This window comes from Myripristis murdjan, chromosome 13, assembly GCF_902150065.1.
Source record: "Myripristis murdjan chromosome 13, fMyrMur1.1, whole genome shotgun sequence".
NCBI classification, from domain to species: Eukaryota; Metazoa; Chordata; class Actinopteri; order Holocentriformes; family Holocentridae; genus Myripristis; species Myripristis murdjan.
In genome coordinates, this window is record NC_043992.1 from 3873571 (window position 1) to 3899248 (window position 25678).

At 44.4% G+C, this 25678-nt stretch overlaps 1 protein-coding gene across 1 annotated transcript in view; it reads right to left on the reverse strand.

The window, feature by feature from the left end:
* hif1al (hypoxia inducible factor 1 subunit alpha, like) overlaps window positions 1-25678 on the reverse strand; it is a 40793-nt gene that overhangs the window by 5578 nt on the left and 9537 nt on the right. Inside the window, exons 2-12 of the mRNA XM_030067444.1 lie at window positions 13401-13591; window positions 11598-11752; window positions 9917-10001; window positions 7054-7169; window positions 6658-6848; window positions 6294-6400; window positions 5449-5596; window positions 4078-4373; window positions 1917-2122; window positions 1328-1426; window positions 601-785 (exon numbers count right to left, since the gene is read on the reverse strand). Of these exons, the coding sequence (XP_029923304.1) occupies window positions 601-785; window positions 1328-1426; window positions 1917-2122; window positions 4078-4373; window positions 5449-5596; window positions 6294-6400; window positions 6658-6848; window positions 7054-7169; window positions 9917-10001; window positions 11598-11752; window positions 13401-13591 (1779 nt within the window). The remainder of the gene's footprint in view (window positions 1-600; window positions 786-1327; window positions 1427-1916; window positions 2123-4077; window positions 4374-5448; window positions 5597-6293; window positions 6401-6657; window positions 6849-7053; window positions 7170-9916; window positions 10002-11597; window positions 11753-13400; window positions 13592-25678) is intronic.

Sequence of the window (25678 nt, forward strand, 5' to 3'; positions counted from 1 at the left end):
CTTTGGCTCGATCAGTGGGCAAAGTTAATAATTACTCCCATTACGATGGAGACGAAAAGTCTTACAAAAACTGTCAAATGGGAGAAGCTTTTGAGGATGATATACAAGTTTCCCTCCTAATAAAAATGCTAGATATAGAGATTTTTGTTTTTACCTTAAATTAGAATTTCAAAAACACAAATTATATGATGTAATCTTAACCTTCACCTGTAACCCATGATTGTGTATCCTGATTATCATTTTATAAGAGAAGGTGTCCATTTTTCTGCTTGTTGGCTCTTTCCAAATGTTTTGTATATTTACATTTATGAGGAAATTCCTAAAAAAATGTCATGATGGTAGCTCAAAAAACTTATTCAAAGATTCACTTTGAATACTACTACTACTGCTACAACTACTACTACTAATAATAATAGTTATGATAACGATTAATAATAATTTATGAATTCCTACTTCTTTATTAGTTCCTACTTCTTCATGTCAGTATAATTTTGTAAATGGCAGGTTTCATTAATTAGGACTGCAGTGTTGAAATATGTGACTGATGGACAAATGTGATCTTCGTCTCTACTCTCTTTATGGGGCTCTGGCGAGGCGTACCGCTTCCTGCTGAGCGCGACATGGGGCGTGGCGGTGGACGGGTCGGGCGAGGAGGAGGAGGAGGAAGGGGAGGAGGAGGAAGGTAAGTCAGCGCTCTCTGGCAGGTTGCTGAGGAAGGTCAGCTGGAAGTCGTCGTCCATGGAGATGTAAGGAGCCAACATGTCCAGATCCACGGCCTCCTTGTCCTGAGACGGGACACACGGACAGAGAGACAGGCAGACAGACAGACAGACAGGAGGTTAATGAGACAGACAGGGGCAGGAAGACAAAATCTGCAGAGGTGGCAAGAAGCTAAGTCCATCTCCTGCAGGGCTGTGTTTTTTTTTTTTTTTTTTTTTTAAATTCCACAGGTGCCGTGTTGTGGAAGAGCCTTGTGCCCCACATCATCGTTTCTCAAATGGCACTGTTGTGTCCCCGTTTTTTCAGGTGGGAGTTGTTTTTTATTTCTTCGGCTGAGCAACTCGTTTGGGTGTGATGCGTCACCCTAACACTGAATATTTTCCAATTTGTCCTCATCTGCAAACTCAGCATCCAATAAATTCTTGAATAATAAATTCTTCATTTTGAATCTGCACTGATCACTGCAGACAGACACACACACACTGAGCACAGACGTAGAAATCAAGGCACACAGCCGAGAACACAGATACACCTCAATCACACACACGGTCCAGTGTTGACTGTGTGTGCATGCATATGTGTGTGTGTGTGTGTGGCCCGTTCACACCTCCTGTGTCTCTTTCTCTTTCTTCCAGCCGTCTTCTGGATAGACGGCGAAGAACTTCTCCACGATGTCGGTGTCCATCAGGTCGTCCACACTGGGGCTCTGATGGAGGGCGAGAGACAGACAGAGAGACACAGAGAGAGAGAGAGAGAGAGAGAGAGAGAGAGAGAGAGAGAAGGAGAGAGAGAGAGAAACAGTAACATTTGTTTGTGATTAATTCAATCATTCATTTGTTGCATAGGTTCCAAAAAGTGTCAGAAAGACAAATGCTCATCAGAAGTGATCAGAGCCCAAAGTGACGGCTTTACATCTGCCCTGCAGCCAAAAAGCTAAAAGTATTAATTTTACAATGATATGAACTGAGAAGAGTAATCTTTCTTAACAGTAACAAGTAACAATGGCAAGATCTGTAATATGTGCAGTATACCTAAAAGCTACTAAACAAAACATAATACAGTTTGTAAGAGGAAAATGTATTTCAAACGCCGGCTAAAGAACAATTAAAGAAAAGTCAGTGTGTGACAGTGGGTCAGCAGCTGGTCGTCTTGACGACAGGGTGAGCAGTAAATAACCAAGATGTGGTTTTTCTCACCGGTGCTGCCTCTGGATCTGGTGAGGCTGCTGCTGCTGCTGAGGATGATGATGATAGTGATGATGATGATGGTGATGGTGACGATGCAGGTGGAGTGTCGAAGATGGGGGAGAGCAGCTGCCGCAGCTCTGGAGTGCACAGGTCCTGTGGGCAGTCGGGCACGGCATCGGGGCCGGGAGGGCTGGCGAACGACAGCTCCACAAAGTCTGAAACAACAGCAGCAGCCCAGGTGAGACCAAACACACCTGCTGGAACACACCGGCTCACAGAAAGTGCAATAAAACCTCACAGGGTGTCTCGTGTGGGGGAAACTCCTGGATCTCAGCTGGTCTAAGCTGTTTACAGGTTACATAAATCACAATAAAACACCCTCCAAAGGTCAAACATACACCAGCAGCGTCCTCCAAAGTAAATGCTCTGTTTAGCGTTGCCCTGAGATCCCAGATTCACAAAACCCAGCCTCACATTAATATCATATGGCAACATTTCTTCCTTTAAACTGACAAATATGATGTGGGACACTTTACACAAAGTAAGGGGGAAAATGCATAAAAGATGCTCTGATTTTATTCTGTCTTACTACATGTCTGATCTACCTTATTATTTTGGTTTATTTATATATGTCCATGTCATATAAATAAAAAAAATGTAAAAGGGCCAATGTGACTGAATTCTAAGGGTGTTTTCACACATATTTGGGTCGACCCAGTGACATATTTGGGTCGACCCAATATACAATGTATCAATTTTCAACTGGAGCGGCTCAGTTTCACATATGCTTTTTATCGCCGCACCAAGTCCACCGCTCTACAGAATGGAGCGTCATGTATCCATGGCAACCAGACGAAAATGACATGTGTAGCACCATCCCACCCGGAAAAGAAGGTTGAAATGAAGCCTCAAGATGTAAACAAAACACACGTGAACGATGGAGACTCAACAACAACGCCGTCTGATATGCCTAACGTCAGGGACGGTTTTTGCTACGGGCAGTGTGGGCAACCGCCCGGGTCGCAATCTACTTGGGGACGCACGAGAAAAAACAAAATCGCCAGTTTTCTAGACTACAGTATTGACCCGCACATGCTGCGGCACCAGGGCACCATCAGTCGGCATCAGGCGGGCCCACCCGGTCTGGTCTGCCGGATCTGACAGGTGAGCGGCCGCTTCGCCTGATGCCGACTGATGGTGCCCCGGTGCCGGGGCCGACTGGTGCCGCAGGGGCGGGGGGTTGGAGTAGTAACATGAAAGGGCGCAAGCCAGTAATTTCGCCCTGGGCGGCAACATAGGCAGAAAGCACTGTAAGGCATAAGGTAAACATATCTGCACATACAAACAGTGCAAACTGCTAGCGCTGCGAGTCGTTCCCTCCGACACTTCCGTTTTCTTTATTTTGCTCTTATTTTGACAGAAAACGGAAGTGTCGCACAGTTATTGTGCGGCTAACCGTTTACTTCTGCAAAAATGAGGTGAATCGCCTTATTTTGGGTTCACCTCAACATAATGCAAATAATCGCCCTGGCGGTTATTTGGGTGGGCGTTTAATGGGCGTTTGTAGCCCAAACTTGTGGAGTACACCGGGCTTGGGCCGACCCCGGGTTCGCTGCGCGTTCACACCACTAGTTTGGTGCGCCGCACCGCACTAAAGGGCTTGGTGCGCCGCTCTCGGTACGGCTGTTTAGGTTGACCTCGGGTGCGGCTAGTTGTGTTCACACTACTCGCACCGCACCAATTAGGTCGGCCTAGACAGTTAGGTCGACCTAAACACTGTATGTGTGAAAACACCCTAAGATACACAAAAAGAAAAATCTATATTCTGTATTATTGTTTCACCATCTGCAGGGCCCTCACTGTTATTAGCAATATCAGTGATAGCATAATAATAATAATGTATTATTAAGTGTGTATGTATTCATCAGTGATGGTGGTTACATGTACTCTAAACTGGGGTCAATATATCAATATTATATCAATATCATGATATGAGACTGTATATTGTCTGGGACTTTGGATATCATGATCTGGAATAAGTCAAAGCCTCATTAGAGGAAAGTGTCCATACTGCCCAGCCCTACTTTAAACTACGTTTTGGGCACAACACGTTCATTTTTTAATTTTTTTTTTTTTTTTTTTTGGAGAAGTGACTTCCTGTCCACCTCACCTGTCAGTGGGACGCTGGCGTCTCCGGAGTCGGGCGCCAACTGCAGGAGCTCCTCTGGACTCTCCTTCAGCTGCAGGAAAAGCGCCGCAGCACCACCGGGTTTTGATACGGCGTCCTCGCTCTGACTGGAACCGGAGACCGCCTCGCCATTTGTCCTGTCAGCGTCTGAGTCGCCACACTCTGAAGTCCCAGAATCCTCTGCTGCCACCGCCACGGGGGACTGAGGCTCGGCTTTAGGCGGCTGGACGCAGCGAGTCTGCTCCACGGAGAAGACGACGTCCGGCTGCTCCACTGAACTGCAGGGGAAGAAGAAGAACGGCATGAAGGTGGAGGAATAACAGGATGAAGAAGAAGAAGAAAATAAAGGGAGGAGGAGGTGAGCAAAAAGGAGAATTGAAGCAAATAAATAAGAAGAGGATGAAGATGAAAAAGCAAAAGAACAGGGAGAAAAGGGGGAAGGAGACTATAAAAAGCAGAGAGGAGATGAATGACAAGATGAGAAAGAAGAACTAAAACAGGATGAGGAGAAAGGAGAAGATGAACAGGCAGGAGAGGAAAAGAGGAAGAGGAATGACACCAAGGAACAAATATGATTCTACAGTCAGGTGACACACAGCAAACAGGTAACAGCATGAAATCTGAGGAAATTATCAGACGGTGCATTTCTCCCTGGGTAATGTAAGTTACATTTAAATGATGTGCAAAGAGAAACTGGCTCATTGCAAGAACACAATACAGAGGTCACAACTTGCTCAAAGCGCAAAATGACATTCATCCTAAATAATTTAATCTCTTTTTCAGTGTTAAAATCTTGTTTTTCTTCACACAAGGTAAAAATCTGCCACTGGGATGAGCTAATCCCACTTCAATCCAGTTTCACTTGTTTCAGGATTTATTTCTCCAGGGAAGAAGAATAAATCTGAATCACGGCAGGATGAGGCAGATCAGCCAGTTAGGAAGGAGAAAACCAAACTTGATTCAAGGAAATTCTGGAAACTAACTGTTTTTTGTGCACAGAACCAAAGATTTTTTCACAGCCACGAGGCACAGCAGGTGTAATTTTTTTTTATATTTAAAGTTAACCTTGTTTCATCATCATCCTGGTCATGATGAATCCTTCATTATATAGGAGTGAGGAAAAAACACACACACGGCAGCTAAATTCATTCAACTGAACAGCAGGTTCAGCCTCGTTGCTGCCCGTTCAGCTACACTGAGCTTAGAGCAAACCAATTCTCTCATTCAGTTCAACAGAGTTTGTTTGTTTTCATCGGCAGGTCGGCCTGTGGTGGCGAAGCGGTCCCGGCCCTGAGATAACAGCCCCGTCCCGGCACGGAGCTCCACGCCTCGACCCGGCTGCATGTGACGCACCTGAGGATGAAGTTGAGGCAGACGACGGCCTCGGGCTGCGACGTCTTGCTGTTGTACAGGACGGTGGCCTGAGTCTCGGCCCAGACGAAGCCGCCGCTCTTTGCCAGGAAGCGGTAGTGGCTGGTGCACACCTGACCTTTAGACAGCACTGCACAGCGGGGCCAGATGGAGAGCACAGACACAGACAGAGAGAGAGAGAGAGTCAAAACAGTCAGTAAGATGAAACAGAGCAGGCGGGGACAGATGAAGACAGGTGAACTGGTAACAGTGGACAGAAAAAAGGCACACAGATGAAGAGGAGAAATCATGAGCTTCTGAAGGGCTTGGCACACACACATTTGACAAAACGGCTGATTTCAGCTGTGACGAGCTCATGTGTTTGCTGCGTTCAGAGAAATGCACATCAGCAGCCTGTCATCCTGTAACTGCTGGCTGCAAACTCCAGCCTTGTGATGCGTTCAAATGCCTGTCAGAGGTTCGTACACCTGAGATGGGAGGTATGAGCTTCCGACTCGACTGGCAAATATTGCTTTCTACTTCCATACATTGCTTGAAAACATCAAATATTATCAATATAAATACTGTAAATATTATAAATATAAATATATAAATTATATATATAATAGCAAATATAGCGTAACCCTCCTTCAGATTTTTAGTAGCAGAGACTCTGCCGGACCACTCTTGCCCTCAGAAACTCCAGTAGCACCAAAATATCGCCCATGTGCTACTAACTCATAAATACATAGTGTTTACAATGTGTCTGATGTGTAATATAAAGCACTAATGCATGTGTATGTACACACACACACACACACACACACACACCGAGCGGTGAGACTCACGCGTGTCCAGGCTCTTGTTAACGTGGTCAGAGTCCAGGGCGTGATGAAACCCGTAAGCCGAACGGCCAATCAGATCGTCAGGCTCGTATCCAACCAACTCTGTCACCCTGAGGCATGAAAGGAGAGAAATAAAGATGTAAAAACAAAAACTGAGAGAGACAAAAAAGGGATTTGTGTTCTTCCTCTGTGACACTTTATTGGTCCATGGAGGAGAAGTTCTCTTGTTTTCTTCTGCAGGCATGTTACAGCACAAAGTGCAGACAAGCCCAGCTAAAGTTACAGGAACTGAAACCTGGCTCGTGTTGATAAAGTGCGTGTGTGTGTGTGTGTGTGTGTGTGTGTGTGTGTGTGTGTGTGCCCTCACCTGCCCTCGCAGTGTGTGAAGCGCAGGTCCATGCTGTGGCGGGTCAGGAAGGTGCTGGTGTCCAGGGGAAACTCCACGCTGGACGGGTGAGGGATGGGCTCGCACAGCAGCGTCATCACACTGCCTGCAGGGGGCGACATGGAGCTGCCACCACTGCTGAGGGGACGGACGTAACCCGTACAGTGAAGAACCTGCAGAGAGAGAGAGAGAGAGAGGGAGAGAGAGAGAGAGAGGTTTTTTAGGTCACATGGGTCAGAACTGGCATCTTGAACACAAACAAGGAAAATAAACAAACGTGTTGAGCAGACTGAAAACACAACATGTATTATATGTTTTATGACACATTTAATCAGCCTTGGAAAGGGAGGCAGAGAGTGTGTGTGTGTGTGTGTGTACCTTCCACGTGGCAGACTTGATGTTGACGGTGCGCCCCCTGCTGGTCAGAGTGCTCTTCATCCGCAGGAAGAAGTTCCTCTCGCTCTGCTGCCCCGTCTGCAGCTTCTTACTAAAGCCTGGAAACACACACAGCTAGCTTAGCCTCGCCTCAACAAACTCACCTCTTTGTTCACGTTTTACCTCCAAACTGAGCTCTACATCATTCAAAAGAGTGGGAAACCTTTTTATTATTATTATTATTTTTCATAAATGACTGACAGAAAACATTCAGAAAAGTCTGAACAATTTCAGAAGCTTCTGAAGGACAGACAGAAATTCCTTGATTGACAAAATGCTAACACTTAAAAGAGTTAAAACACTGAGTCCTCCACATTTTAGAGAAACGACATAATGCCATTCAGATGAGGACCTTCACTGTAAGGTCAAATAATTACCTTCAGGATCAGCTATCTAACACTTTGGAGCAGAATAAATTTGATATTAATTAGCATGCTAGCTAGCGTAGCATGCTTCAGCAGCTACCTTGGAAAATCAACTTTTTGAGAGTTTAGTTTAGAGTTTTATTTTCAAACTGAGATATTCAACATACAGTACAGGCCAAAAGTTTGGACACACCTTCTCATTCAATGCGTTTTCTTTATTTTCATGACTATTTACATTGTAGATTCTAACTGAAGGAATCAAAACTATGAATGAACACGTGGAGTTATGTACTTAACAAAAAAAGGTGAAATAACTGAAAACATGTTTTATATTCTAGTTTCTTCAAAATAGCCACCCTTTGCTCTGATTACTGCTTTGCACACTCTTGGCATTCTCTCCATGAGCTTCAAGAGGTAGTCACCTGAAATGGTTTTCACTTCACAGGTGTGCCTTATCAGGGTTAATTAGTGGAATTTCTTGCTTTATCAATGGGGTTGGGACCATCAGTTGTGTTGTGCAGAAGTCAGGTTACTACACAGCCGACAGCCCTATTGGACAACTGTTAAAATTCATATTATGGCAAGAACCAATCAGCTAACTGAAGAAAAACGAGTGGCCATCATTACTTTAAGAAATGAAGGTCAGTCAGTCCGGAAAATTGCAAAAACTTTAAATGTGTCCCCAAGTGGAGTCGCAAAAACCATCAAGCGCTACAACGAAACTGGCACACATGAGGACCGACCCAGGAAAGGAAGAGCAAGAGTCACCTCTGCTTCTGAGGACAAGTTCATCCGAGTCACCAGCCTCAGAAATCGCAAGTTAACAGCAGCTCAGATCAGAGACCAGATAAATGCCACACAGAGTTCTAGCAGCAGACCCATCTCTAGAACAACTGTTAAGAGGAGACTGCGCCAATCAGGCCTTCATGGTCAAATAGCTGCTAGGAAACCACTGCTAAGGAGAGGCAACAAGCAGAAGAGATTTGTTTGGGCCAAGAAACACAAGGAATGGACATTAGACCAGTGGAAATCTGTGCTTTGGTCTGATGAGTCCAAATTTGAGATCTTTGGTTCCAACCGCCGTGTCTTTGTGAGACGCAGAAAAGGTGAACGGACGGATTCCACATGCCTGGTTCCCACTGTGAAGCATGGAGGAGGAGGTGTGATGGTGTGGGGGTGTTTTGCTGGTGACACTGTTGGGGATTTATTCAAAATTGAAGGCACACTGAACCAGCATGGCTACCACAGCATCCTGCAGCGACATGCCATCGCATCCGGTTTGCGTTTAGTTGGACCATCATTTATTTTTCAACAGGACAATGACCCCAAACACACCTCCAGGCTGTGTAAGGGCTATTTGACCAAGAAGGAGAGTGATGGAGTGCTGCGGCAGATGACCTGGCCTCCACAGTCACCGGACCTGAACCCAATCCAGATGGTTTGGGGTGAGCTGGACCGCAGAGTGAAGGCAAAGGGGCCAACAAGTACTAAACACCTCTGGAAAACCATTTCAGGTGACTACCTCTTGAAGCTCATCGAGAGAATGCCAAGAGTGTGCAAAGCTGTAATCAGAGCAAAGGGTGGCTATTTTGAAGAAACTAGAATATAAAACATGTTTTCAGTTATTTCACCTTTTTTTGTTAAGTACATAACTCCACATGTGTTCATTCATAGTTTTGATTCCTTCAGTGAGAATCTACAATGTAAATAGTCATGAAAATAAAGAAAACGCATTGAATGAGAAGGTGTGTCCAAACTTTTGGCCTGTACTGTATATTCTTATAAAATGACTGAAATACAAAAATTAGAACAAATTGCTGAAGCTTTTGAAGGACAGTTAAAAACTTCTTACAGTGTTTTGACCAAGTCAACATGCTAACACTTAGCAATGACACTCCACATTGGACAGATAAATAATGGCCTGTAGCAAGTGACAGTTTGAAAAGGTCTAACATGACGACACGAGCCACTTTTAATCAGAACTCATGAGTCTGACACTGTCCAAGGCACATTGAACCTCATGTGCTGTTTCATGTTGCTTTATGAATGCTCCATCCTCTTACACACACACATACACATTTGTTTCTTATTCAAAATGCACATACTTTTTTTTTTTTTTTTCAAATTTCTAATACAATATATTTTTATATTCCTTTGTCTTATAATTTCCATACTTCTTTTAATATATTCTTCTCTTGGGAATTTGAGCAACTGCGACTGACCCAGCCTCCCCTCGAGCGTCAATAAACAATTTCTGCCTCTGATGACTGTTTCTCACAGCAGTCTTTTGTTTTTTTTTTTAATTATTAGTGTCTTTTTAAGCAGGATGCTGTTACAGTCCCTGACTTTTCCTTCTCACTTCACCTCCACAACGTGTGTCATATTTATGTGTCTTTTATGCGTGTGTGTGTGTGTGTGTGTGTGTGTGTGTGAAGCCTGACCTGGCCGTGGTGTCAGCAGGTCCCGCAGCTCCTCCTGGTCACACGGGTGAACAAAGTCAAACACACTCTGACCCAGAAGCTCCAGCTGTGTGGAAACAACAACAACAACAACAACAACAACAACAACATCAGCCACAATGGCAGCAAACAATACAAGCAATCCAACGTTAGTTCTCCTCCTGTCTGCTCTGCTCCGGACACTTGGAAAGCAAAAGTGACTCAGAGTTTTGATTGACTTTGAATGCGACACTTGAAACAGCTGATCCTGCCACAGAGAGCCACGCCGGGCTGTGTGTGTGTGTATGTGTGTGTGTGTGTGTGTGTGTGTGTGTGTGTGTGTGTGTGTACGTCTGCGGCGGCACAGCGTCTCTGCCGGGGACGTTCTTGTGAATGATCACAACCTCGGACACACAAAGTGCATTTAGATTTCCTCTCTTCAGGCTGCTGAGCTCGATTCCACACTGGAGGAGTCTCCGAGGAAGCAAATACTGGTTGTTTCACAAACAAAAGCGCTTCTGATCACCCTGAGATTATAACAGCATGATGCTGAGTGTGAAGCCTCGCGGCAGCTCGCCTGCAGCTCTGCTCTGCTGGCACTGAGCCGCTCGTGCACCGACCCACAGCGAGCCGGCCGAGATCTGAGGCTCTGAGCCGCTGATGACACCTCAGAGTGTGACCTACTGTGAGTGACATCAGATAACACGCTGAGAGAGAGAGAGAGAGAGAGAGACAGAGAGAGAGAGAGAGAGAGGGAGCATCTTTTCCTTCTATCCTTAGCGAAGGAGCAGGCTTTGTGTTGAAACAGCTGGTCATCAGTGTTGCAGCACAGTGTGCACTGATACACACTGACAGGTTTGGTCGAACAACAGAAATTTATCACATTATAATTCTGATAATCGATAATTAAGCATTGTAGTCATTTATCAAGTAAAAATCCCAAATATGTGGATGTCTCACTAGGATCTCTAAGATGCTCAGATTGGTTTCCTTTTCTGCGTTCATATCTTCAGAATATTAATTTTTTTTTTTGGCTGCTGGTCAGACTGAGCAGGGGATCTGAAGACATCATATTCTAGACAGACTGATTGATTAGCCAGTGGCTTGATTTCTTTCAAAAACATGAGAAAAAGGCAAGAAGCAACTTGACCTGAGATGCTGCAAGAAATCAGCAAAAGGTTACAAGAAAATAACAAAGAAACTGGCTTAAAAAAGACCTGAAAATTTAAAAAAATATATTTATATTATTTTTATATTTATCATATTATATATTTAAAAATATGTTCCAGGGAAGAATATTTGGGGGGCAAATTTCAGGGCATTTTTTTTTTTTAATTTGCAGGACTTTTTTGGTTGCTTAATTTCAGGTCATTTCCTTGTTTGTTTTTGTTTTTTAATTTTCCGTTTCTTTTTTGCTATTTTTCAGGTCATCTTGTAATTTTTTACTAATTTTGTGCAAATATTCAAGTCATTTCTTGCTAAGATGCTCATTGATTTTTCCCCATGTATGTGAAAGAAATCAGGCCAATTTGTCCAGTTTCACAGGGACAGATCCTGTGAAAGGCGTCTGAATGCCTGCCGCCTGACGACGATTTTCAGAGGGTTTCAGAGGGTTACTCTTCAAAATAAGAGCCAGACAGAGGTGGAAACAGCGGTGGCTGTCCAGAGGTGAGTGCAGGCACACCTGTGTGATGCCGATGTGTTTGCTGACGCCGTCCGACAGGTAGATCATGTCTCCCTCCTCCGTCATCACCATGATGAAGCCGGCCAGCGCTCGCGGGTAGAAAGCATCCATTGGATCTTCCTCCTCCTCGATGGCCTCCTCCTTCTGCTTCTCGCCTGTTTTAAACACAACCAGATGGCGTACACACACACACACACACACACAGTTAGATTGGATTTATACGTGGTGCAGGCTGTTGCATGGCAGTTTATTAACAACTGCTCCTCAGTCGTTAGAGCAAATCTAGTGGCCTCCTTCCAGGCAAATTCATATTCACAGAAGTCTGTCAGTACCACAAATATATTTTCCTCTTAAAGTCTTTTTTCTAGTGACTGGACAAAATATGATCACTAAATCCTGTTCTGCTGAACTCTTTTGAATAAAAACTGACTTAACAGTTGGAAAAAAAACCAAAAAAAACAACACTTCCTCTCCCTCCAGTGAATGAATTTTCAGGTCTGAATGCAGCGAGTCAGCAAAACCACTCCTCCAAATGCTAATGCGTTGATCATATTACCATCTGAGTAATAACAATTCTGCATTTTCTCCCTCTATTATTCAAGAGCTCATTACTCCTGCTGTCATACCTGAGGGAACAACAGGACAGCACACACACACACACACATTTTTAAAGAGCCATAAACTTCACATTTCTGCTGATCTCCTCCCAAAGTGAGCAGTGTGATTTCAGAGCTGCCACATCATTTCTCCTCCCTTTCCTCCAGCCGCTGGTTTCCATTCATTCCACTACGATATAAACATGAACTTTCAGAGACTTCAGACTTTCTTCACTCCAGTTTTCCATCAGTGGAATAAAGTCCTCCACATGAGTTTTCCTAAAAGCAGCAGCACTGTTGTGTTTTCAGGACTTTTTCAAACTGAAACGCTCCCTCCTCCTCCTCCTCCTCCGCCAGGGAGAATAGTCCCCAGGGAAACGTTTTGCTGTCCACAGCCAATTACCAGCTGTGTGGTTTCTGAATGTTGAGGAGTTTGTTCGCCGCACAAGCAGAACATTACAAGACGGCTGCTTCAACCAGAAATTCACATTTGAAAATTTGGGGATTTCAATTCGATGTTGTTAAATCTTTAGCAGCCCCATGTGAATTTGCAAAATGGTTTGGTGACTGTAAAATGTGGGAAATTCTAGTAAAATGGACTAAACATTCAAAATCACTGGTGTGGTCCTTGAACGGGGCATTTCATGATCCGACTGTTCCAATTTCAGATTTTCCAAAACTTGACACGGTGGTTGAAATGCAACCTAAATGGCCACTGAAAAAAAAAATGCAGCACTGATGAGTCACATTTTGCTGCAATGGACGGCTGAAATGCTTCAAAGTGGCCTGAGTTTGAACAGGCATGATCTCCCATCTCATTTCAGGCAGAGTCATGAAAATGTGGACGACAAACATGAAAATGTGGCAGAGTCATGAAAATATGGATGCAAAACAATTTGGTGAGTGGGAAGAAATGTTAAAACCGTGCATGTGGAGCTGATATATTCTGAGAATTTCATTTATGTGCTTGTGGAAGCATGAGCTCTACTTCATAACTCCAGCTGCCCCACATTAGCATAAACACATGCATCGGCTATCGAGCATGGTTAGGGCTGGATGCTTCCTTGGGGTCGGATGTGATGCAACATGAATGCAAGGCAGCCGGCATGAATTATGAAGGAGAGTGATGGATGGTGTGGAGGATTATGGGAATGCACGTGGGTGGAGATCAGCGTTGGGAAGGTCATCCAAACATTTGACTCCTCACCGGCCCGCAGGAGCTGGTGCATCCGCAGGAAGCTCAGGGTGACTCTCATGATGGCAGCTTTGTCCAGGTGGGCGGAGACTCGGCGCGGGAGGGGCAGAGTCTGGGCGAGCTCGTAAAACACCTCCGTCTCCTGGCTCCGCCTACATCTGGCCGCATCACGGGAACGCACCTTCCTCTGCTCTGAGCTGGTCCTGCAGGACGAAGAGGAGGAGGAGGAGGAGGAGAGGAAGGGAGGGAGCAGAGAGAGATAAGGATGAACGAGGAGTGAAAGATGTAAACAAGCCCTCAAAGCATTCTTCTCATGCCAACTCTCAGCCCTGCTGACATTTGGGTTGGAACAGCCCGGCACTGATCCCTTCATCACAGCACTGCCAGTCCCAGCATGCATCTCTCCCTCTCTCTCTCTGCTCTGCATGTGTTTTTGCATTGCCTTGACTCATTTTTCCAACAGGGTTAAGTAGTGTATGACCTCTATCAAGCCCTACTGGCAACAAGCAGGAACTGAAACAATCACGGCTTCTTTCCAAAATAACATCCACAACCTGAGAAAAGTGACACGGACTTTTACAAAATAACTAAATTGAAGTATTTCATAGTTTCCATTTAGTAACAGCAGACTTTTGGAAGACTTTTCGCAATATTTACTAATCTATGACCTTCACTGACCCCTGCTGGTGGCCGGTAGGAACAGCAAGACATCGGCGTGACTGAGAACTGAGAGCTGTTTAAAGAGAAGTCAGACAGTGGAGCTGTGACCTCTGAACACATTAATCCTTCTGTCTATCCCAACGATCTGCACACCGCCAGAGGCAGAGGACGATCCACCACAGATTCACTCTCCTCAAACCACTCTCCTTTGTCTTTTGTTTTTTTTAAATTCTAAGATGTGTATTTCTCATCCACATGATCCTCTGTGTAAATCAGACAGCTTCAGAGCTGCTGGAAGGTTCATTTTTAACAGGAAATGCTACCCACAGGAAGTGAACCAGTGGACGTACAGAGGGGGAAATGATGTCCAACATCTGGTCTCAGTCTGGATGAGATGGAAAAAGGCTATTTTGCCAAAACATTTACACAACTAGTACTCCTTTGAATCCAGCATCAAACAGGGAGCTGAAGCCCCACTCAAGAAGGACAGTAATGGCTCCAGATGCATCTTCAAAACATTTTATTTCACATGGATGAACAGGAGAGTGACAGATGTTTAAGCTGAAAGACGTCATTTAGGTCCATCTGTCACTGTCCTGTTGACCCAAAGGAAACTAAACAGGTACATCATGCACCTATCAGCATCGAGCTTCAGTGCAAACCCTCCTCACTGGTCGTCCACAGGACAAGCTGTCAGAGCGGGCGGCTTTGAAAAGAGCACGTTTCTAAACACAAGAGTTAGTCCTGTAGGTCTGCAGAGCAGAGGAGGGGACGTCCTGCGACCCTGGAGGCTTTCTCTAATTCCACTTTGAGACCCTCAGAGGACGTCAGTCACTCTGATGTTTCTGCTGTAGAGGGGGTCACACTGAGAGACCCCCGTCTCTATACATGGATGAACTTGACCAGGGAATCTGGCTCCATCAACATTCCTGGCTATTTATACCAAACAGGGGAACAGAACATAGATATAAAAATAGAGGAAAAAAACTGAAAAAGTACACAATGTTTTATTTTAGCTACTGGGAAAGTCTTCAGATTGGTCTTCCCCTGCTCGCTGGCCCTCCCTCCCTCCATCCATCCCTCCCTCCCTCCCTCCGCTGGCCTGTAACAGAACAGCGTGTGCTGACAAGAAGAGTTTGTCAAACAAAAGCAGAGCTTCCTCTTCTTTCCTTCTGTGTCTCTGTGTCTCTCACACACACACACCCACATGTTGTTTAGCACATTAGGAGGCTATCAGGTCACCAAGCACGCTGAGGAGAGCACAGAAACACCAGGGCTGCACGATCACAAGAGCTTTCTGAAAAGCCTTCACTTGACACACACAGCCGGTGTGGTGCGTCTCCACACAGCGCTGGCCGACAGTAACCTCATCGCTAAGACACAGTGTGATGCAATATGAAAGGCACTCAGACAAAAGTTCAAAAAGCAGTCATCTATTGTAAAGGGAAGATACTGACGCTATTAGTGCCTGGGAATCATAATAGACCAAAATGAACAAATCACCTTTACAGTACAGTATAACACCGAGGAAAACACAGTCAACTGAATGCAAGTCTACAAAAGAGAGAAAAACACCACAGGACACTATGAAGTGACGTGATATCATAAACCATACTGCAGTTCATAACATTACACTGCTATACAGCATGATACTCTTTGCATCAGAGGCTTTAGCCCTGGCTCTGCAGGGTCTTACTTTGCCAGAATGACCAGCTCCCTGTGCATCATACTTCTTACTTATGACAATAAACAGACTGGAAGAAAACAAACATTAATTATATGACACAAAACAGTTGTCAAACATGTTATTACAAGCTGAAAAATGTTCAGTAAGACCATTCAACAACTGTAGCTAGCATCTATTGGACTGTTATGGCAACATTTTTTCAGAACTCCACCCTCCCCACCGTGTGACACGAGCACGGCTTTACGCTGCGGCAGGACTGTAACCATGGCAACCACGACCCTGCTGCGCCGCCTCTGGACAGAAATGTAAGTTCAGGTGCTGTCGGGATGAATGAAAAATATGAAACATGAAAAAAATCTCGCATGTGCCAGAGTGTTTGTCTGCAGAGACTCTACATCAAGAAAACTGACCTGCTATTATTAGTGTTAGTATTTATTTTTTTTTTTTGTTATGATTATTATCATCATCATTATTATTGTGAAATTATTTGTTGTAATCTTTGGTATTATTATTGTTGTTGTTGGTATTTATTTACTTATTTAGCATTCATATTGTTATTATAATAATTACTGTCATTACTATCATCATCGTGGCACAGGAAGAGTGACAGGAAGAGTGACAGAGGACAGTGCAGGGTGTTAATGATCCACTGGCACAGAGGGATGGACTTGGCAGCATCAACACAGAAACCAAGAGCTCACTCTGTGATGTGTAACCCTGCCGGGACCTGTTGATCTGTGTGTGTGTGTGTGTGTGTGTGTGTGTGTGTGTGTGTGTGTGGTGAAACTCCCAGCACACACTGTACCAAGCTTGTTTTGTCCCGGCTGTAATCACAGTGTTGCGTATGTCTTGCTGCTCTGCTCCACGGCCGGCCCCGCACACACACTTTGTTATTCTAGGATTACAGAGGTCCAGAGTGGCTGTGCTGCTAATAAACAACAACACACTCCTCTACAAGCGCTTGCTCGTGCACGTACAGTACACCAGCTGCAATGTTTTCTCTCCAGACGTGCAAGTACATAATAATATCAAAACATGACGTCGAGTCAGAGAGCAGATTTTCTCCTTTGGGATCGAATCCGGAGACAAACTAGAGCTTGAATGCAAACTTGTGGATTCCGCTTTCAATTTACATTCTGACAAGAGTGAAGTGACCCCACTGCTGTTACGCACACTTTAAAGTGGTGAGGCTGTTTTTCCTCTGCACACTCTGCTGATTTACAGCCTGAATCCTGAACAGAGCGACCAAGCAGCGAGGCTGAGAAACAGGATTTGTCACAGCTACATTTTGTCTCTTGCCATAAAATATCCCGACATCTATTTTACAGAGCCGGCGCTGCTGCCAAGACCAGCCACAACCTTGCACAGACCGTGAACTTTTACTACAAAATATATATGATGCTATAAAATCCACGGCTTGAGCCAGTAAAACAGATCGTGGGGAAGTGATCCCGACACTTTGAACCGCTCCACTTTTAAACGTCTAATGATTGACTTTCATCGTCTTCCCGTTTTGTTTGATGTCCCGCTGTTCTCACGCCGGCTGACCTGCAAACTAAGGCGCTGTGCAAATGAAACGTCAACTGATGCAACTCTGACATGGTTAAAAATGGTACATGCATGAAAATACAACACATGGTGAATTTGTGTGTGGGACAGAGGCTGAACACTGCAAAAACTCAAAATCTTACCAAGATTATTTGTCTTATTTCAAGTCAAAAATGTCTTATTAGTAGTCAAAATATCTCATTACACTTAAAATAAGACATGATCACCTCAGAAGTAACTTGTTTTTAGACAATTGTCTCTTGTTTCAAGTGAAAATTTGCTTGAAACAAGTGAAAATTTGCTTGTTTCATTGGCAAAATTTGTTTCTTGTTTCTAGCTAATTTTCACTTATTTCAAGTGAAATTTCACTTGAAACAAGTGAAAATTGTCTAAAAACAATATACTTCTGAGGTGATCATGTCTTATTTTAAGTGTAATGAGATATTTTGAGTTGAAATAAGACATTTTTGACTTGAAATAAGACAAATAATCTTGGTAAGATTTTGCGTTTTTGCAGTGAAGATGTGGTCGTGTGCAGTGACAGCGATGACACTGACGTCTCAGAGTGGACAAATCACTGACTGACGTTAAAATGCCACGTGGGGCAGCTTTAACAGGCCTGAGAAAGGACAGGTGGACACGTTTTCAAAGGGTCTGTCTCAATCGAAGGGCTAGATGACTACTAGGTCGCAGCCTGCAGTGCCCACGTAGGAGGCGTCCAAATTAAGATAATTGTTACACCTCACAAATTGCAACAGACTATCCCAATTAAAGTAATTGTACACATGGCTACATTGTAACGTACCTGATGCGCTGATGGTTGCTATGGAAACATCATGCAAAATGCCTATCTAACTCATCTAACTAAACTTGCATTTACAGGCGTTGTTCGGAAACAGTTAACAGCTAAACCGAATCTATGGTGGTAATTATAGGCATGAAAACTTATCAAAACGTCATGATATAAACATTAAACAGGCTTCATAATTCCAGCAATGGTGGCTGATCCAGAAATTCAACTGGACCGAAAAGTAACCTGGGAAGTAGCCTAGGCTGTGATGTCGGCCGTGAAGCATCGTGGAGGTGTTTCCTGCAAATGAGTCAAAAATAGGCTGCATCTGTGGGCTGCATTTGCAGGACCCCACACGCTGCCGTGACGTAAGCAGCCTACAAATACGACCTAGGTAGTGTACAGCCTTTGAATTGGGACAGAGCCAAAATGTGCTTGAAATTGAAGGCACTTATGGACTATGAAACAACAAGCATAGACAGGGACACACACACACACACACACACACACACACACACAAACTCATCGGTACACACCCCATACGGGTGTTAGAGGAGTGAGTATCCTTTACTTGGAGGATATCCTCTTTTTAGAAAATCATTACCTCAAGAGAGTATATAACCTTTGTGTGTGTGTGTGTGTGTGTGTGTGTGTGTGTGTGTGTGTGTCACAATAACCTTCTTCTCCCAGCCAAGACATTCCAGAATATAATGAGCTGAAACAACTTTTTTTTCCCCCCAAGAATCAGAGTCACTTTATCTGCCAGGTCTTGTTGATGTTGGCACCAATTCTTTTTACAGATCATCACAGTTCACACATGCACACACACATACACACACACAGGAGGGTGAGACGTCAGACACGGTGCAGCTGGCAGTGAGAGACAGGCAGACGATAGACATCATGATGTCCTCGTCCAACTCCCACCCCAAACTCTGGGTCCACGTCACAGCGTCGCTCTGACGGTCCACTCTGTTCATGACTTCACGTCACTGCTGTTGGTGGGAATCTAGTCAGGCCTGATCAGAGAGCAAGCTCTGCTGCTGCTGTTTCAACACCAACCAATCAGAGACAAGACAACTGGCCAGGTGAACATCCAGCTCCAGGGTGGGAAGTTTTAAGTGAGGAAATGCTGATATCACAGTACCAGTACACAATCTGGATGACTGATTTATTAATCCAATATGAACTAATAATAGCTACAACTGTTTTTAAAGGCAGAATGAGCAGGAGTTTCCTGTATAAACTCATACAAAACTAATCCTCTCCATCATCACCTCTGAGCCACTGGCAGAGTGTGTGTGTGTGTGTGTGTGTGTGTGTGTGTGTGTGTGTGTGTGTGTGTGTGTGTGTGTGTCTGCAGAGACCCTGCCCTCTGCCTGGATTTTCTTGTTTTGCTGAGCTCAGGACTCTCCTGGGCCTTTGGGCAGCAGATGTGTGGCTCCCAGCCAATCACAGCACAGCGTGGTGATCAAGAGCACAAGAACCAACAGGAAGTTGTGAAAATCACGGACATGGAAAAGGAAATCTAGCAAGGAGAAACGGCGAGCGGACCAAATCACATATTTAAACTTTTTACTTTTAGTATGTACTGCAGCTGCCCTTACAAATTATGTAGTTTAGTATGAAATATGCATGCGTATGCATCCTATTGGGACACACTACATACATCATCCCTGAAGTCCGACCCTCTCGCTCACTTCCGCCGCCGTCCGTAGCGGCAAATTTGAATGTTGTTTTCAAAATGCCGGTGCCTGTTTCATACTGCGCTGTCGTCTGTCATATTTCTGATCTTCCGTCTTCCTGGCGCTTCTGCTGTCATTGAGCGAGTTTTGTGCGATATGTGTGTTTTGTTGTCCTCTGTATGTGGGTGTGGCTTGTACACACAACTCAGTGCGACGTAACGTCCGCTGCGCATAGGATTGTGGGAAATCCATACTGCGAAATCTGACCGGATGTAGTAGAACATCCTGGTACTCTTGGCATACTGCATGTGACATACTATGTGTTGGGACATACTAAATCTTTTTTTTCCCCTACTAAATAGTATGGTAGTATGAGTATTGGAAGGCAGGGCGAGTGTTGAGAACAGACACCAGGAAGGATTTCCTGACCCGGGCACAGCCTGGATCACTGTTGTGGCAACAGAAAGCAGCAAAACAGACATTTATTAACATGAAAATGTGATGCATCACTACTGTTAAACAAATGTCAGTACACCAGAAGGCTGTGTCTGTGTGAAACAAGCTGCTGCTGCTGTTGTGAACGTGTGGACAGACGCCAGGTGGACTCTGCCTCCAGCCGGAGCCGCCAAGGGCCGCCGAGGGCCGCCAAGGGCCGCCGAGGGCCGCCGAGGGCCGCCAAGGGCCGCCAAGGGCCGCGAGCCTCAGCCCCCCGGAGACGAGCTGCACGCCAAACAGGCCGCAAGCTGACTTACGCAAGGCTGCTCAGCTCTGACGCCAAAACCCCCGCATGTTTGCTGCCGGCTGCAGAACACAACACCAACGTGCACACTTTGTAACCAGCGTCTGTCTGCGTCAGCATGTACACACAAACACACACACACACACACACACACACACACACAGATTCCCATGCACTCCACACTCTTACGATAAGGGAAAGGCGTTGCTCTCTTTGTAAAAATGCAGGTAGTGTGTCTCTCTGCCTCGGGTCTGCAGAGCGCCGCTTTTCATACCAAAATGTTGGTTCTGGTTGTGCTTGAAGTTCAAGTCACAGGCAAAGAAATTCTACAATAATGCTGTGAGAGGGGAGAGAGCTGTTTTCAAAATATATAATAAATGCACAAACCAACAGATTCTTTTACATATATCTAATTATCATATCTTTTTCTATTTTTTAAGTCCCTTTTCTATTGCTTATACTTTCACTTATGCTTATATGTTCTTTCTCTAGAAAATTTGAGTAACCGCATTGACCCACTTTTCCAATAAAGTGATTCTGTTGCTGACAAAATGATATAAAATAAATTACATTATTATTGAATAAAATAATTCACACTGTAAATTTGATAAATACTTGAATAAAATAAAACTGGGCATAAAAAGCCTAAGATGACCTGAAATAACACCTTATGCTGGCTAAAATGCAGCACTCACAAGAAAATCTATTTTTCCAATACCAGAAACTTCCAGTACTATTCTGAAGAAGGAAGGAGAACAGAATCATGTTTTGCTAAAGCAAATCTTAACTTATTTGCAGATGTTTTCAGAAAAACATCATCATGTTGGTATGAGCTGTAACACACTACAAAATACAGTCTACCTGTTCCAGAAAAACAGAAGTACAGTGATTTACTATTTGAGTTCCATAAAGGAATACTTTGTCAATATTAGTTTGTTGATATGAATCCTCTGTGCAGGACTGAGGCGCTTCACAGGCAGACTATCAGATCAGAGAGCATCATTTCTTTCTATATACCAGATGATTTTTTTTGGAGCGGTAGCTGGGGACGCACCACGTCACAGTGGCTGAAGAGGCCCGCTCAGTTCTGATGCTGCTCCACTTGTCACTGGCTCTTGGCTCAAGCGGCAGTGACGCCTGCTCCTGAAATTAAAGAGAGAGCTGGACCGCTGCCCGTGCACTTTGACTGACCTCACACCTCCTGTGGGGGGCAAAGTCACATAATGGGCCTTAATGGAGGGTCCATGCCGCTCACATGAGGGAGCAGAGACTCTGAAGCTGGCAGAAAGGACGGCGGAGCAGCTGGTGGACACGTCCTGCACACCGAGCAGCTGGGGTGGTTTTTCTGCCCCTCCACGCCAGCAGGGGTCGCACAGCACTCACGAGGCCAGCAAACTACGCACAGATCCACCACTGCATCATGTTTACTGCTGCAGAAAAGCAGCACCCAAAATGTGGAGAGCAGGTTTCCCCAAAAAGGCAACAAGTAAAATACAAAAATGATGAACGAGGGAAGCCTGAAGCCCCATGACATGACCTCACATGACCTCTACACTGCAAAAACTCAAAATCTAACCAAGATTATATGTCTTATTTCAAGTCAAAAATGTCTGATTCCTAGTCAAAATATCTCATTACACTTAAAATAAGACATGATCACCTCAGAAGTAACTTGTCTTTAGACAATTGTCTCTTGTTTCTAGTGAAAATTTGCTTGAAACAAGTGAAAATTTGCTTGTTTCATTGGCAAAATTTGTTTCTTGTTTCTAGCTAATTTTCACTTATTTCAAGTGTATATTCACTTTTTCCACTGGCAAATTTTGCTCATGAAACAAGCAAATTTTCACTTGTTTCAAGTGAATTTTCACTTGAAACAAGTGAAAATTGTCTAAAAACAAGTTACTTCTGAGGTGATCATGTCTTATTTTAAGTGTAATGAGATATTTTGACTAGAAATAAGACATTTTTGACTTGAAATAAGACAAATAATCTTGGTAAGATTTTGCGTTTTTGCAGTGTACGTCCTGTAAAACACAGCATCTCAACCAGTGACATCATCCTGGTGACATTATGCTTTTTGGTGCAAGACCATAAAGGCTGTGAAAAGGTACAAATTTCAGTAAAAAAAAAAAAATCAAATTAAAAAAATTAAAAATTGATGTTTTTTCCAACCCCTATAAACAATATTCCCATTATTACTACTTTGGTTTGTTCTCGAGGATTTTAATTTTATGTCACTTTCATCCACCTGACACAACTGGAACACACTATTTTATACGATGTTTAATGCTTCATGTCAACTTTAAAAACTCTTTCTCACAGATCAGGTGGTTAAACTGAGTGTAGCTGTGTGTGTGCCTCTGTTACGTCCCTGACAACACACTCCAACAGTAAACATCATACATCTGTCAGAATGTGGCTTCTGCCCCTCACATGAAAATAAATGTCTTTCCCATCAGCAGCAGCACTATCGTCCATCACAGCTTTTATTATTCAGCAGCTTGTTTTTTGTGCAGCGCTGTGAGAAAATTAAACTGCAGGCAGGGAATGACATGTGACGGCATGCGTAGCTGAACACACACACGTACGCAGACCACAAACTAAGATAAAACCACCACTGTACAAACACACACTGAATGCTGAGACATGTACAGGCGGGCACACACACACACTTAAAACCCACATCTCCGTGCCCACACACCACCACAGACAGTAAGCAGCCCGGCTCCATCACAGCTCATTGTGTGGTCTCTGAACACACAGACACACACTTCAAATACCATGTTTGTTCACCTCAGGCCGCGGGACGCCGTCTAAACTCCAAACCGGCAGCTGGAATTAAGCGGCTCCACCCGCCTTCTCAAATTGTAGCCTTGTCTTTCTGAGGATTTACAAAAGTCCTCACAGCCCCTGGACTTTCCTCCCACGGGGCCGTTTTGAGTTTCTGTTAGGATCAGGGCGGAGGAGCTCTGCTGTGTCCTGCCTCTGTGTGTAGGGATCCATAATAATGTTGATTTCTGTCATTTATAATCAAAAAGGTCAATTATAATGGATTTTGACCTGTTGTGTTTAAGGCGACCAAGAAGCTCAGCAAAGAAGTTTCTTGTCACTGAAGCTAGCAGTCAGGTCGTGCTATGTTCAATTAGAAAAGATGGGAATCAACATTGTAATACAGCCAGGGATGAAAAATATCAAACCTATCCTTTAAGGTAATATTTCCTCTACTTCCACAACTGGCCGTTACGTGGTCCACCCATTTTCACCACTGGGTTTTCACTTCTGGTTGCTGTGCTTCATAGTAAGGACACCAGAGAGCACAGATCTATCCCAAACCAAATAAACAAAGCACATGTGGACAGAAAAAGTACCCGGTTCACTATCCTTGTAATAAAGTGAACTGTAAAGAAAATTAATCCATGCTTGCCTTTTTTCATGAAACAAAGGCTCATAGATCTACAGCTACACACTGCAGCATGAAGGTAAATGGTGCACATGTTTTCATCAGGATGAGTGACAGCTCAATTCTCCCCAAATCAACCAAAACAGAGTTGAAAACTGTAAAATGAAAAGCATTGGTGTAACATAACATATGTACTGATGGTCAGAGACCTTTTATGACAAAACACAAGGTATTTGTCAGTGTGCACAAGTGCAGGCTGCCGGCTAAACGGCTGCCGACACACATTCTGTGCAAGCTAATCTGTGTTGGACATGATGCCGTCGGCTCCCGAGGGTCAGAATGTGGTCAGATTGTTTTGACTCTGGTATCATTAGATCCATCAGAAAACAGTGACTTATTTTGGTAAACAATATATTTATGCTAAGTTTGAACTGCAGGCATGAATAGTGAAACAAGTGGGACAATTTGGTAGTGAATGTTGAAAACCAGGATATTTTAGTGTGTTACAGATATTTTTTGGGACCCAGGAAAACCAGCTTGAAACCGGGACAATCCCGGATGAACCAGGACGTCTGGTCATGGTAGGTAAATAACACGTACACTGTATGGACATAAGTATTGGTCCACCTGCAGGAGCTTTCCTGACCTCCCATTCTAAATCCATCCATCCAATTGGAGGCATTCATATGGAGTTGGTCCCTCTTTGCAGCAGAACAGCTTCCACTCTTCTGGGAGGCTTTCTACCAGATGTTGGAGTGTCTGTGGGAGTTTCTGCCCGTTCATCCAGAAGAGCATTTGTGAGCTCAGACTCTGATGTTGGACCAGAGGGTCCGGCTCACAGTCTCTGTTCTAGTTGATCCCAAAGGTGTTGGATGGGGTTGAGGTCGGGGCTCTGTGTGGGCCGCTCAAGTTCTTCCACACCAAACTCAGCCGGCCACGCCTTTATGGAGCTGCTCTGTGCACTGGGGCTCAGTCATGCTGGGACAGGAAAGGGCCTTCCCCAAACTGGTCCCACAAAGCTGGAAGTAGAGAATTGTCCAAAATGTCTCGGTGAGCTGAAGCGTTAAGATTTCCCTTCAGTGGAACTGAGGGAGCTCTGCAGTTACTGAGGCAGCAGAGCGTCGGACATTTTTTACGCACTATGAGCCTCGGCGCTCAGCAACCCCGCTCTGTAACTTTACGTGGTGCTGCCCCCTGGTGGCTGAGTCGCTGTGGTTCCTCAACGCTTCCACTTTTACCCCTTTTCCACCAAACCAGTTCCAGGGCTGGTTCAGAGCCCGTGCCTGACTTAGCGCCAGTTTTTTGGTTTTCCACTGCCCAAGCACTGGCCAAACTGGTTCCAAATCGGTTCCAGGCAAGCACCAACAGCGAGCAGGAGCTAAACAGGAGCCAGACAAAGAACCGATGAGGTCCTCAGATGAATACGATACTAATTTTCTATGAACCTCATGTGCAGTGTGACATGCTCAAAATGGCTCCAATGGGATAAAGATAATTTTATATAAAAACTAGCACAACCTTTCCATCTGCATTTTTACTTAGTGAGTATTGGGGCCTCCCTTCATGTAGAGGATGAGGTGAAAAGTCCAAGTTTAATCTTTTCTTAAACACTGAGCGATCCACATTTCTTAATACTTCCAGTTACGCAGGAAAGACAATTCCCTTTAAACAGAGCCACACTCCTATTATTTACCAGGACATAAAAGCTGCCAGATATCTAACTTCAACACACGTGTAAAGGTTTGCCTGAGCCTCTTCCTATAACAGCATTAAATTATCCA